This window comes from Notolabrus celidotus, chromosome 4 (assembly GCF_009762535.1).
Source record: "Notolabrus celidotus isolate fNotCel1 chromosome 4, fNotCel1.pri, whole genome shotgun sequence".
Lineage (NCBI taxonomy): Eukaryota > Metazoa > Chordata > Actinopteri > Labriformes > Labridae > Notolabrus > Notolabrus celidotus.
Window position 1 is genome coordinate 35689164 of NC_048275.1, and position 13465 is coordinate 35702628.

Sequence of the window (13465 nt, forward strand, 5' to 3'; positions counted from 1 at the left end):
TTCAACATCTTTGGATACAAAGCAAACAGACCGGTGTGATGGCTCTGAAGCTGCATGCATGTTAATTTGTATGCAGTTTGTCACAAACTTTTCAAAATGATGAATGGCAGCTGGAAGGCCGAGTAGCTAGAAGTATAAATCAATATCTTATCTGTGACTTGCCTTATGTACACCAGAAGTTTGTTCCCCATCACCACCTCCTCATCTGTTCAAGAAGAAAAAGGAAAGAGACACAACAACTTAAACACAACTCACTGTCAACAGTATAAAAGTAAATCTCTACAGAAAACGTTTGACTTTTTTTCATCTTTGGTAGTGCCTTGTTTTAATACACTGGACTGATTTTGATACATCACTGCCGCAACGTCAGTTTAACGCCCTTAAAGATGACAAATTCACCTTTGAAAACTGTGTTCCTTATTAGAACACTGTCAGACTGACGAGGGCCGAGGCAGAATGGAGATTAGGCTGAGGCTGCAGGAAATACCCTGTGTTATGTACTGATCTTACGATACAGCTCCTCACCTTTACAATAAATATTATCTCGTATTATTATCACAAGGTCTCGCTGCTCCCTCAATAGTTGGCACAATGAGATCAGAGTCTGAGAAGTCAAATCTTACCTGTCAGGCTCTTCCCGTACTTGAGAGGTGGACCAATAACTGCAAAGAGTTTCTGAAACATAAACATGGAGAGGGAAACAAATAGAGAAGCTACTGTCAGTGCAAGAAGGACAGCAACGTCAAACCTTTTGTGCTCTAGTCACTTATTGCCATCTAAGTCAAGCTCAAGTCTGGTTTTGCAGCTATTGCCATCGCAATGGACCAAAAGTATATTATTATTTTTTTGCAAGACCAAAGACAAACAAAGACACAAACACAATAACAAAGACAACTACATGGTGACAGGCACAGATTTCAAATTTAAAAACTTTCCAATAAGTAGGTGTGTGGGTGTGTGTGTGTGTGTGTGTGTGTTTCGCACACTGTTTGTCGTATTTCGCCATACGATGGTCTGCTGGGTTCATATGTTCACATATATGTATGTGAGCGTGCGCCCACACGAGAGGGAAGCACAAGTTCCCTCTTTGGTTTCTTGTTTACATGACGGGATGTCATTTCTGTCTCTACATGGTCTCACGTTCACAATTCTCCTCTGCTCTCTATCGCGCATGGCAGATGCGCACACATACACTCACTCACTCACTCACTCACTCACTCACTCACTCACTCACTCACTCACTCACTCACTCACTCACTCACTCACTCACTCACACAAACACACACACCATGCACACACACACACACACACTAACACACACACACACACACACACACACACACACTCCATGCACACACACACACTCCATGCACACACACACACACACAGACACACTCCATGCACACACACACACACGCACACTCCATGCACACACACACACAGACACACACACACACTCCATGCACACCCACACATATATACGCACACACATATATATACACATATATATACAGTATAAAAATTATAACATAAAACATACAAAACTCAGGTTAAAAACTGAATTAATAAATATGTCAAAGAAATTATTAGAATTATCAGCATAATCCACACAAAAATAATAAATAATTAATCAAATCAAATTAGTACAAAGAAATAAAAACAAAATAAAAATAATTGAAATACTACTTCTATGATTAATAAAGCATCATTATTATAACTATATTATAATATTTATTATAATAATAATAGAAATAAAATGTAATTAAATGTAATTAAAATCCCCTCTACATAATTATCACAAATATTTGCATTGTAATCATCATCATAGTCAGAGGAAGGGCCATGATCATTTTTTGCCTCTTAAAATCAATTACTCAAATTATCCCCATAATCCCCCCAACATAATACACAATAAATACAATAAAATAATAATAATTAATAATAATAAAATAAAATAATAATTGAAATAGTACTACAAATACTATTAATAAAGAATCCTTATTATAACTATATTATACTATTTATAATTATAAAATAAAATATAACACAATTATATAAAATTAAATGCAATTAAAATCCCCTCTAAACAATTATCGCAAATATTTGCATTATAATTATCATCATATTCAGAGGAAGCACCATGATCGTTTTAGTCTTCTGTGTGTGTCTACACACAGCGTATTTGATTGGACGCAGAGTTTGTTCAAATACGCACCGTATAAAGAGCAAAAGTCTAACACTTAACTTTTCTTGACTTCTTACTAAAACTAACACCCGGCAAGTGATGATGTCCTACCTTTAAGAGAGAACTTACCTCCATAGGTGTGATGTAGTCGTTCATACCACTGTTGAATACATAGATCATTGCATCATGGAGTTGGTTCTCCCAACATATTTGGACCACCTTCAAACACAAGTAGAAGCCACACATGAACAGACAGACGAAAGACGTTTGGTGATGACACCAACGAGAGGTAAGAGTCTGATCAGCCTAATCATCACAGTTGTTGAGGTAGGATGTATTTCAAACAGCTCACACACACCTGCTGTATGTCCAGGTTGGTGATGTCCAGATGGACAATGCACCTCTCCAGGTTCTCCATTTTACCAGTGCTATGATAATGGGCCAAGAGGTCCTTCATGATGGGCGTGGTCAGGTGGCCAAGGCGGTCTGCGACGATGTATGACTCCAGTGACTCCAGAAAGACCCCCTTGGCAACCATGTTCTCTGCCAGCTGGGAGTACAGCTGGTTGAAGAGCAGGTCACTGAACATGCACAAACACAGAGAGAGAACAAAGACACAAACACGGGTTATATATCTGCAGATGAATTTAATGGTTTTATATACTTATCAAGACTCTTTGATCTTAAAACTTGTTTCACTTTAGAGCAGGGGTGTCAAACTCATTTTCACAGAGAGCCACATCAGCATTATGGTTATCCTCAAAGGGCCCGTTGTAACCGTAAGACAAAATGCCAATGTAGATTGTACTCTTTGACAACCACACTGCCTCATGACACAAAAGACACACCGGGTTTTACCTTCAGAAGAACACGTTAGGTTACGGCCCGTGTGTTTCCTCTACACTTTGGAGAAATGTGACAAAGCTGATTCAATATTTGATGAACTTTAAGACAAGCTTTTATCTTTTAATGACAAAGCATGTTGGAATCAGCTCCACAGTCACATATTCTAATACAATATGCTGGTTTTAGTGATGATGGTGACGCAGGTCTGTTAATATGTTGTTATTCAATGAAAGGAAATGTGTTAAAGGCATTAAAATATAATCTGACTTCAGTTCTCCCTCTCACCACCGCGTCGCCAATTCCCCCTCCCTCTAAAAATGAGCGTACGCCTGGGTCAGAGTTTGCTTACCGGTAGGCACATTTTACCTTCAAGTTTGTTTTTATAAATCATAAACTTGGCATGAAAACTGGCATACACCAGTTTCCATGTTGGTGTAAACGTTGCTTAATCACAAACTTGGCATGGAAACTGGTGTACGCCAGTTTTCATGCCAAGTTTGTGATTAAGCAACGTTTATAAATGAGACCCCTGGGTTGTTTTGACCTTGACCTGATAATAGAGGGGCCTTCACTCTAATAGTAAGGTGGTCATCATGTTAGGACTCATTGGTTTGAATCACAGAACCCACTGTCTTTCAGCCCTCCTTTGAATGCTTCAATACTCACGCTCTCTGCAGCAGCAGGCAGTAATCCACCAGGACTGGAATGACATCCTAACACAACCACAGAGATGGAGACGGTTACTTTTAATGCTCTTCAATAAATCAGAAAGAAAGATTGAAAATCTATTTGGTCAAACAGACTGTGTCAACATTAAAGAGAGCATTGGTTCACATGTATTCTGTCTAACAAACTCTCACAGCTTTGTCATCCTTACAGACTTTCTTACACCACTTTTACAGATAGAGTGAGATCAAACAGGAACAGTTCGGGTTAAAGGCTGATTTATACTTCTGGGTCGAATTGACGGCATAGCTTATGCCATGGGCCTGCTTAGCTCCCATACCTACACAGAGGTCAACGCACGTAGCTGACCTGCACCTCCTCCAAAATTTAACTACGAGTCGAACCACGCGGACTGCAAGCCCTGTGATTGGTCCGCTCAGAGGCATTGCATTTCCCGCATTTACAGCACTTCAGGAACCGCAGCACATTGGCCGTGTTTTTCATCTCCTCTGATGTCTCCTCTCTATTCTTCATGTAATCATGTCTGTATGATAAACAGCAACATGTATCAGCTGTAGATTAACATAACACGCTCTGAATCTCTGTGGAAAAGTAAACAGAGATCATAGCGGGGCTGGAAACAGACGACCGACTATCAGAGAGACCACACTGCCCTCCAGTGTTTCGGTGGAGTGTTGCTGCACGACACGGACACATCTATGCACAAGTATGTGGTGCTCATGTACACGTTGACCACTGCTGCGTTGGGTCAACACAGAAGTATAAATCAGCCTTAAGTTGGACAGCAGTGAAGGAGAAGACCAAGTGTTCCAGGGTCTTTTAGCCCCCAGAACTACTTTACCCTGAACTAAAAGGTTCCTGTGCCCCCATTGTTGTCTACGTTTTGACCGTGGGCTAAAGTCCCGGGTACATTGTGCAAATCAGGCTAGTGACGTATGGAGGAAATAAAAAGTAAATGCACTACACCACCAGACCAGTAGAGGGCAGTAAAACAAAGAGGAATGCCATTCATCACAGGTGACACCATAGAAGCAGACAGACAGACAGGTATCATTATGAGCAACACAACAGTTAGCCTGTTAGCATGAAGAGACTCAGCTGGTCTGTTTTAGATGGTGCTATTTTTCATCACAGATGGATTCACTGAATCAACACGTGAGAGGAGATAAGCGCGAGTAGCAAAGACGTTTCAACACGGCTTTAATATCCTTTTGAACTCAAAAAGCCATTGCAGAGATCGGCCGGTGTTTTGGTTTAAACAGCGACCCTGTTAACTGGAGACTTTCAGCCGGATGCATCCCTCATAAACGTCTTTAGACAATCATTAAATATCTGATGAGGATATTTTTAAATCTTAATAAAAACTAAACTAGGAACTAGTAATGTTCTTGCGGTTGAAAAACGTCTATGGACTATGTGTGTAGTAATGGTTATGTTGTTGAAGATGTTTCTATACAAAAATGAAGCATGAATGAGCCTCAAAGTGTGCTCCTCAGGGAACATCTGCTTACTTGAAAATGTTGCTCCATCACTTGGATCTTGCCTTGTTCTGGACACTTCTTTAAAGCGTGCTCTGCAAACTGGAAAAAGAGCTCTACCATCTGCAGACAAAGAGAGAGAGAGGTTCACAACATCAGCATGAGAATGATGAAACATACACTCACACTGATGATTCAACACAGATTTTACCTTATCAGCAACCACTCTCTTCCTTTTCACTGGATCTCCAAACAGACCTAGGAGAAACAAACAATGCATTTAACTGTGATGTTAAAGCTGCCATCCGAGTGTGAATATTTCATATATAAGAGAGTTTGTTCTGATTCAACTCATGGTGGTTATGATCTGATTTAGGGATTTGTCATTAAAACACTGTTGGTTCAATTAGATTAAATCATTTATGATATGATTCAATTCTAATATGTTCAGTCTGTTGAAATGATGAATGAACAAAACTATTTATTTCTAGGGATGTAAGGATATATCACAAGAGGTAAAAAATCGGTACAAATAAGGGTGGATTCAAATCGATTCAACAACATTTGTATCTGGATATTATTTTTAAACAGTGGAAGGCGCAATCTGCATTTCACTCTGCTTGTTCAACATCATGAAGTCTCTTGCGCAGCTCTCTCGTCACTCGCCGAGTTGAGCTGAGGTTTGGCAGCATTTTGTCTTTCCCTGATATTCCTGAAGAGAACATGTAAATTCCAAGCCAGGAGCAGAAGCTGCACTGCAGTTCATTTAAAGAGATTTACCTTATTTGTTTTAATATTAACACTTTCATTTGGGAATCGTTCACTTTCCATTTCTCTATCATTGTTCTGAATTTTTCCAACAAGGTATTTTTGTATGGTCATTTTGATTTTTTTTGCAAGGTGCTGAAAAAAAGTGTGCAGTGGTTTTATTTGAGTTACAACACACCTTAAAAATGAAAAAGGATTAATTTGTTTACAAAGAAATATAAGAGAAAAAATATAGACTGCAACTGTCCATATCTGAGAATTAAATAGAATAATAGTTATTTAAATTTTGAGTTCAATCCAGTTTTCTTGAAAATCGTTAGAGAATTGTGAGTGAAAGAAAAATAGGGATTTGAATGGAATCGTGGGTTGAGTGTATCCTTACATCCCTATTTATTTCTGTTTTTAACTGAGAAAATAAAAGAAAGTGTGTTCTAAATAATGATGTCCTTATCTTTGTTTCTTTTTCAAAAGAAGAAAGATAGGCTTACTGTACAAACAAATATTTTTACATTATTTAATACACACTGATATTGAGCTAGTGTCTAACCTTGACAGTGAGTTTGGTTGAGAAATGTGAAAATCTTTGTGTACTGTGTGCAATTTCTTGCAAACACCCAAAGCAAAATATTAAATTATCCCAAGACACAGCAACATTGTTTTCTCATAACTACTAATCCATGACCTCTCAGACCGGTACACTCATATCTTTAAAGTTCAGATCAATTCAACATCACAAAATTATAAATGTGAATTTGGAATATTTCAGAGAACTACAACTGTGTGTTGTCTCTGTGTGTGTCCCTACTGTGATGAAAATGTGTGACGTGTACTATACCCACCAACTACAGCCTTAGCTGTTCCCTCATGGAACGACCAGCCCAGAGAGAGAGCCTCAACAAAGTGCTCCTGTTTCATCAGAAAGTCGATACGCTGCGTAAACACAGAGACACAGAGGGGACGTATGAAAGAGTTCACTCTCCTTTAAAATCCTCTAGCACTGTATTTTTTTCCTGTTAAAGCTTATTAATGTAATATAAAGTTAATGTGTGTCAGTATAAGAAAATAAATACACATGCTGACATCAACTACCTATAAGGATAATGATAAGAGCTACGAACAATTGAAGAATGTGCAGTTATAAAACATCCTGAGAAAAAATCTTGGCAAGCAAGCATATCAGTTCTTATTGAAAACATATAAACCAGCTATATACTCTTGTGAATCTCTCATGAGACACATTGAGGCTTGAGGACAGTCTTTGAGATCAAAGTAACTGCAATATAATGCTCACTCATTTGCTTATTTTGAAACATTTGTGCTAAAATAATTAGAAACACTCTTACTTACCTCTCTCCAGGTTCTCAGAGTCATGATGTGTGCTGACTGAAAACAGAGAAATATCATAAAGTAAAAAACTAACTTCATCAAACTCATACCAAATCATTTTTTACAGGGCTTCCCCAAAAAACTACTTCCTCTTTCATAGAAAACAAAGACTTGCATTTGTTATATTGTCTTACTACCCAGCTATCTTACTTATCTTTTCCGGTTGTGTAAGATGCTTGATTCTGATTGGTCCAAATCCCTTGACAGTGGTTATTAACTTTCACTAACATGAGCAACACCAGAGACAAACTGATCACATGTCATGTCAAATCAATCCACTGAAAAGAGTTCCAGCACATTTAGCTTCTGCTTGTTGACACCATAGACCGTAAGGTGAGGTAAGACCGTTAGTTTCTGTTGGCATCACATTGGTAAGCAATGTGGCTGAAGCATTAGAATCCTGACCAAGTGAGACAAGACCCCGGTGTGAAGCGGAGGGGTCTTGACCACCCTGAAGGGGTTCTTTTTCCCATAACAACCTGCTAACCATACATTATCCCTTACATATAAATGTGTTTAGGCCAGGACTCATGCTAGTTTGAAGGCTCCATTTCCTTCCGTTTGGGTAAGGCCTCAGAAACAACAGTGTGATGGTCACACTGAAATATAACCAGTTTCAGTGTTAATGTTAAACTCAAACTAAGAGAACATCAGATTGTTGTATAAACGGATAACTACAGGTCACACTGAAGAAACACATAAACACAAAGAAGAACATACCTTTGTGCCCAAATACAGGATCTGTCCTTCGTGGCTTGAGACCGACTGGTAGCAGGCCTTTTCTCCAACTAGTGCCTTGAACAGAGACGAGACTGTTAGACTCAGTGATTCAGTCAGAAACATTTCAAAGGTTATCTTATTTATCTGAGGGAAAAAAATCAGTAGGTCATCACAACTCCTAGAAATCTTTCTTTTTTTAAGTTATGCTTTGGGGCATTTTTGCCTTTGATGACAGGACAGCTGAAGAGAGACAGGAAACATGGGGAGTAGTGAGTGGGGGAGCTGCAGCGAATGGTCGACCGGCCAGGAGTCGAGCTTAACCTTGATGGGTTATTGTATGAACTCAGACAGATCCCTCACCAGAGCCTGGGAGACGTTCCCTCCAGTGGCCAGGGATTTGAAATGCCGGCTGTTGTAGACCAGCTGCACCTGCTCCAAGTCCAGAGTCTCCAACACCTCTTGACTGGGTCGGTCCACAACCTGCAGCTTTTCATGGCTGTCTACCAGGACCAGTGTGCGACTGTTAATCCACTGCAGAGACACAGAGACAGGGAAATCACAAGTCGATATAAGTAGAGAATCACACAGACGTATATGAGATGAATCACAACAAAGCACTTAATGTTCCTGATGCAAAATAAAATCAATCAATCAATCAGACTTTATTTATAAAGCGTTTTCAAACAATGACATTGTAACACAAAGTGCTTTACAAAAAAACAACTTAAAATAGAATATTAAAAAATAAAAAATAAAAAGATATATATAAAAATAAAAATAAAAAGACCCCCCATCCTAATCCCATCCCCAAACCCAATACATCAATAAAAATAAAATAAATAAATCAATGAAAAATAAAAAAGAAGTTACTGAACAATCTGAGGAAACGCTCTCATGATATCTTAATGAGGAAACAGTGGAGGTAAAATAAGATGTTAAAACTCAACACAGGAAATTAAACTCACCAAAATAAAATACATTTCTAAGATAATAAAACACTAAAATATTAAACCAGTAAAAGAAAATAAGATGCTATACTTAAAATAAATATATAAATGAAATAAATAAAAAGTGACTACAATTTGAACTAGATAATAAATAAATAAATAAATAAATAAAGTAATAAAGTAAGTAAGGTGTAGTGTGTAGTATAAATGTAGTGGTATCCAGAGAGAGGGGTTGGTCTACAGGTGCATTTCAATAAATTAGAACATCGTGGAACATTTATTCCAGTCGTAGTTCGACCGTCTGACCGACACTTACACTTAAGCTGATGATGTCACAGGTGAGGTGGAGTTGTCTTTGTTTGATGACGTGGATCGTCCCCGACTCCTCTTTCTTAACCTACGTTAAAAACAGAAGAACAAAGGAGAAGCTCTAAACACTACAGCCAGCTGGCCTCTCAGGTAGAATTCATTGCTAAGTTCAGAGATGTGTGAAATAAATTAATAAAAATAAAAATAGCTTAATAGAAAGGAGGCACTCGTATACCAGGAGGAAGTGGACCGTGTCTCCTTTGCAAAAGGCCAGTACCGGGGTGATCGTCTTCTGAGCAGGAACAAACTGCCAGGCCAGCTGAGGAACGCTGGACGGATCAGACTGGAGAGAGAAAAGACATCACATTTTATCAATGAGTAACCTCAGACATCTTTTAATCTTCTGAGTCTGGTTTAGTTTCACTTCCTGTCCTTGTGTTTCCCTCCAGTTTTGATTGCTTCATTAGTTTCACCTGTGTGAAAAAAAAATCATCTTTCTAGGTGATACTACCCGAGAGGCTAATTAAGTCTGCTATGGGGATCAAGGGAGATATTTTTTGTCACTAATTTTGGATCCCATTTGTATTTTTACAAGTCTGGTGCACATGCAAATTTTCACAACTTCTTAAGCACGCTCAGATCCTTCAAACTGCAGCAATTTACAGACAATAATAATCATTTTATAGTCAAAGTAATTAAAATCAGGTCCTAAAATTTGGTGCTTGGGCCCTGATGAGGCCTTAATTGTTAGTGAATGGGTTTTAAACAAAGCCACATTCATGTAATGTTCTTTAGGTTGTGACTGAGGAGGCAGATAAAGGTTCAAACGTTCCTGCGCTATTGGTTGCACTGATGTTGCTGGAGAGATGAGGACCATAAGGCTGGGATAGATAGAGTTAAAGGATGGCAAGCTGAGAGGATGACATCTCTGCAGCTTTTTTTAAACACTACTTTTCCCTAGCAATGCTCATCAGTTTCATTCACAATTCCACAGTTTTAAAGCCTTAAACTTTGGTGAAGTGTATCCTCAAATGTACACGATGCACAGCGTTGTGTTACAGCTGCGCAGCGTGTTTGCTCCATCCGACAGTTTGCACCCTGCTACACAGGAAGCATGTTTGGAGCGTAGCAGCCAGGATCAGCTGGGTCCAGCATAGAGAGAACTACATACAAACAACAGGTTACAGAGCCGTGTTAGAGTTACCTTCTGACACAGTGATCATCTTAAAGTCCTGTTACCTTCTGACACAGTGATCATCTTAAAGTCCTGTTACCTTCTGACACAGTGATCATCTTAAAGTCATGTTACCTTCTGACACAGTGATCATCTTAAAGTCATGTTACCTTCTGACACAGTGATCATCTTAAAGTCATGTTACCTTCTGACTCAGTGATCATCTTAAAGTCCTGTTACCTTCTGACACAGTGATCATCTTAAAGTCCTGTTACCTTCTGACACAGTGATCATCTTAAAGTCCTGTTACCTTCTGACACAGTGATCATCTTAAAGTCCTGTTATCTTCTGACACAGTGATCATCTTAAAGTCCTGTTACCTTCTGACACAGTTATCATGTTAAAGTTCTTTTGTAGCGACCTGTATCACTGATAAGTGGCTGTTTGTAGCTTACATCCAGAATCGATGAGTATTTCTGATCTAAACGATCTTTAAACAGTCTGGAGTCAGTATATGATGTTTTATTTTGAAATTGGTGGATGCTGCATGCGATCCTCGTGCCTGACTTCCTGTCCAGGTCGTTCTTTTCTCTGCAGATTGAGGGGTGCAGGGCGCTGGCTCCGTTCGAAAATAGACTCAAAGCGTATCTATGGCGGAGCGGCGCGCGCGCACACTCCCCAGACAGAGCTGAGACGCGCCGCAGCGCATCCTGTGTAAATTGGGGGTAAGGGATACCCCCTTAAATTTCCAGGTGTGTATCTGGAACTTAGGATAACAGATGACCTCATCACAGAGTCAGTAGCTGATACAGAAATAACACAATTTTTGTCCAAAAACAACATAAACAAAGACATAAATATTGACCTTAGTGTATGGAAAGGTCATCCAGACTTTCAGGGAGGGCTTTAGTCCAATAACCAAAATCTGTTGAAAGACAGACAAAATGTAAACGTAACAGAACTGTATATAGTTTGTTAACAAGCACAGGAGTAAGTGTTGAAGTATGATTAGAACTGTGTGTTTCTCAACCTTAGTGAGAGAGGCCATTGCCAACAGAGAGTAGTGTGTGATTGGATGGTCTCTAAAGTCTGGAGGAGCACGCAATGGTTCAATGCAGCAGACCTCTCCTTTGGAACCACTAAAGAGACATCGAGAGTCACAGGAACGCATGCCCATCACCCTCCTGGAAACAAAAAGACACATAGGTAGGAAAAGTTATACTACACGTCTCCCTTTGGAACATTAGATGAAAACATGAATGAATAAATAACAGGCTAACAGGCTGCTGATTGAATCATTGTTTCCAATCACAGCTCATTCTCACGACTGGGCAACTCAAAGCTTTGGAGCAAGAAGAAGAGGAACACTTAAAAAAGACACCCAAGGAAGGATGGAGACATGGCCTTCCTCTTAATATACGACTGCTAGGTGAGATAAGGGATCCCTCAGGCCTCCAAGGTGGAAGGAAGTAGAGGCTGTAGGAAGGCTTCTTCAGCCCCGAGGCCGAATGGAGTTCCCTACCGGGTTTTTAAAAGTTCTCCTGATATTCTAAGATTCTTGTGGAGATTATTTAGAATAGTATGGGATCAACAAGTCATCCCAAAAGCTTGGTGTAGAGCAGAAGGAATCTCAATTCCTAAGGAGAGAGAGTCCTCAGGTCTAAGCCAGTTTAAGACTATATCCCACCCTAATGTTAGAGGTAAGAGGTTATGAGGCTTCTTCAGCCCTGGGGCCGAATGGAGTCCCCTACCGGGTTTATAAAAGCACGTCTGATGTTCTAAGATTCTCGTGGAGGTTATTTAGAATAGCATGGGATAAATAAGTCCTCCCAAAAGCTTGGTGTAGAGCAGAAGGATTCTCTATTCCTAAGGAGAAAGAGTCCTCAGGTCTAAGCCAGTAAAAGACTATATCCCACCTTAATGTAGGAGGTAAGAGGCTGCTTTTGACCTGCTGAAGGCACATTTCCAAGGTGTTAGAATGTGTGTTAGTACGGTCAATTTCACAACAGATTGGCAGAGGCTAGAAGTCGGCATTATTGCAGGGTGTACTATTTCTCAACTAGCATTCACAATGGCAAGGGAGGTAATTATTTAGGCTTCAAAAAGAGGAGTGGGAGGGGAGCAGCTTGCTTTTTGTGCTGTGGTATGGACTCTGACAGTGGATTGCTAAAAAAGTACACAAGAAATGCACTTTGTATTACTTGTGCATATAGTTTAAGTAACATTTAGTCCATATACTGTAGATATATGGAGACTTTTGAATGTAAACTAAAAACGTATTTATTCACTCTGGCTTTTATGTAGGGTTTAAGTATTTTACTAAATGCTTAATACTATTATATTGATTTAAATGTTGCTTTATTATTTTATTTATTTTAACAGTTTTTTTTATTTGGATTTATTTATTTATTTGGATTTATCTACTCAGTTTTATTGATATTTTTACCCTTCATTTTATTTTCAACTCTTATCCTTACCCTTCTTAATGTTTTTATTTTAACTATCTATATTCTTAATATCAATTTGATGCTTTAACTTATTTTAATTACACATATTTTATTGTTGTTGGTGTGCATTAGTCTCTATTTTAAAAATAAATTTTAGTTTTTTACTATGTCTTCTTTCTTGTTTTTTAATCGCTGTAAAGCACTTTGAATTGCATTTGATTTGTATGAAAGGTAACATATAAATAAAGCTTGATGATTGATATATCTCAGTATCATGAACTACCATATGGAATAATTTATTTCATTAGACCTGACTGATTAGACTCAAAACATACACTATTTATGGAAGACAGTTCTTTAAATCTAAATCCAACACAGGGAAAAAATGTCTCATTAATGCAACTTGATGCAACACTGAGGATGTAGTGCGTGCATGTGGTTGTTGTAAACACATAAAAGCAAAGACCTGAGTGGATTAACTGCCCACTGGATCCGCCCTTTTGTCACCTATACCCGAT

At 38.8% G+C, this 13465-nt stretch overlaps 1 protein-coding gene across 1 annotated transcript in view; it reads right to left on the minus strand.

Moving 5' to 3' along the window:
- The window catches only part of vps8 (VPS8 subunit of CORVET complex), a 50132-nt gene that overhangs the window by 25449 nt on the left and 11218 nt on the right, over positions 1 to 13465 (minus strand). The window contains exons 10-24 of the mRNA XM_034681871.1: positions 11531 to 11684; positions 11366 to 11425; positions 9562 to 9669; positions 9334 to 9414; positions 8431 to 8601; positions 8071 to 8145; positions 7312 to 7347; positions 6804 to 6894; positions 5408 to 5454; positions 5230 to 5319; positions 3698 to 3744; positions 2544 to 2766; positions 2315 to 2404; positions 624 to 675; positions 163 to 205 (exon numbers count right to left, since the gene is read on the minus strand). Coding sequence (XP_034537762.1) covers positions 163 to 205; positions 624 to 675; positions 2315 to 2404; positions 2544 to 2766; positions 3698 to 3744; positions 5230 to 5319; positions 5408 to 5454; positions 6804 to 6894; positions 7312 to 7347; positions 8071 to 8145; positions 8431 to 8601; positions 9334 to 9414; positions 9562 to 9669; positions 11366 to 11425; positions 11531 to 11684 — 1368 coding nt within the window. The remainder of the gene's footprint in view (positions 1 to 162; positions 206 to 623; positions 676 to 2314; positions 2405 to 2543; positions 2767 to 3697; positions 3745 to 5229; positions 5320 to 5407; positions 5455 to 6803; positions 6895 to 7311; positions 7348 to 8070; positions 8146 to 8430; positions 8602 to 9333; positions 9415 to 9561; positions 9670 to 11365; positions 11426 to 11530; positions 11685 to 13465) is intronic.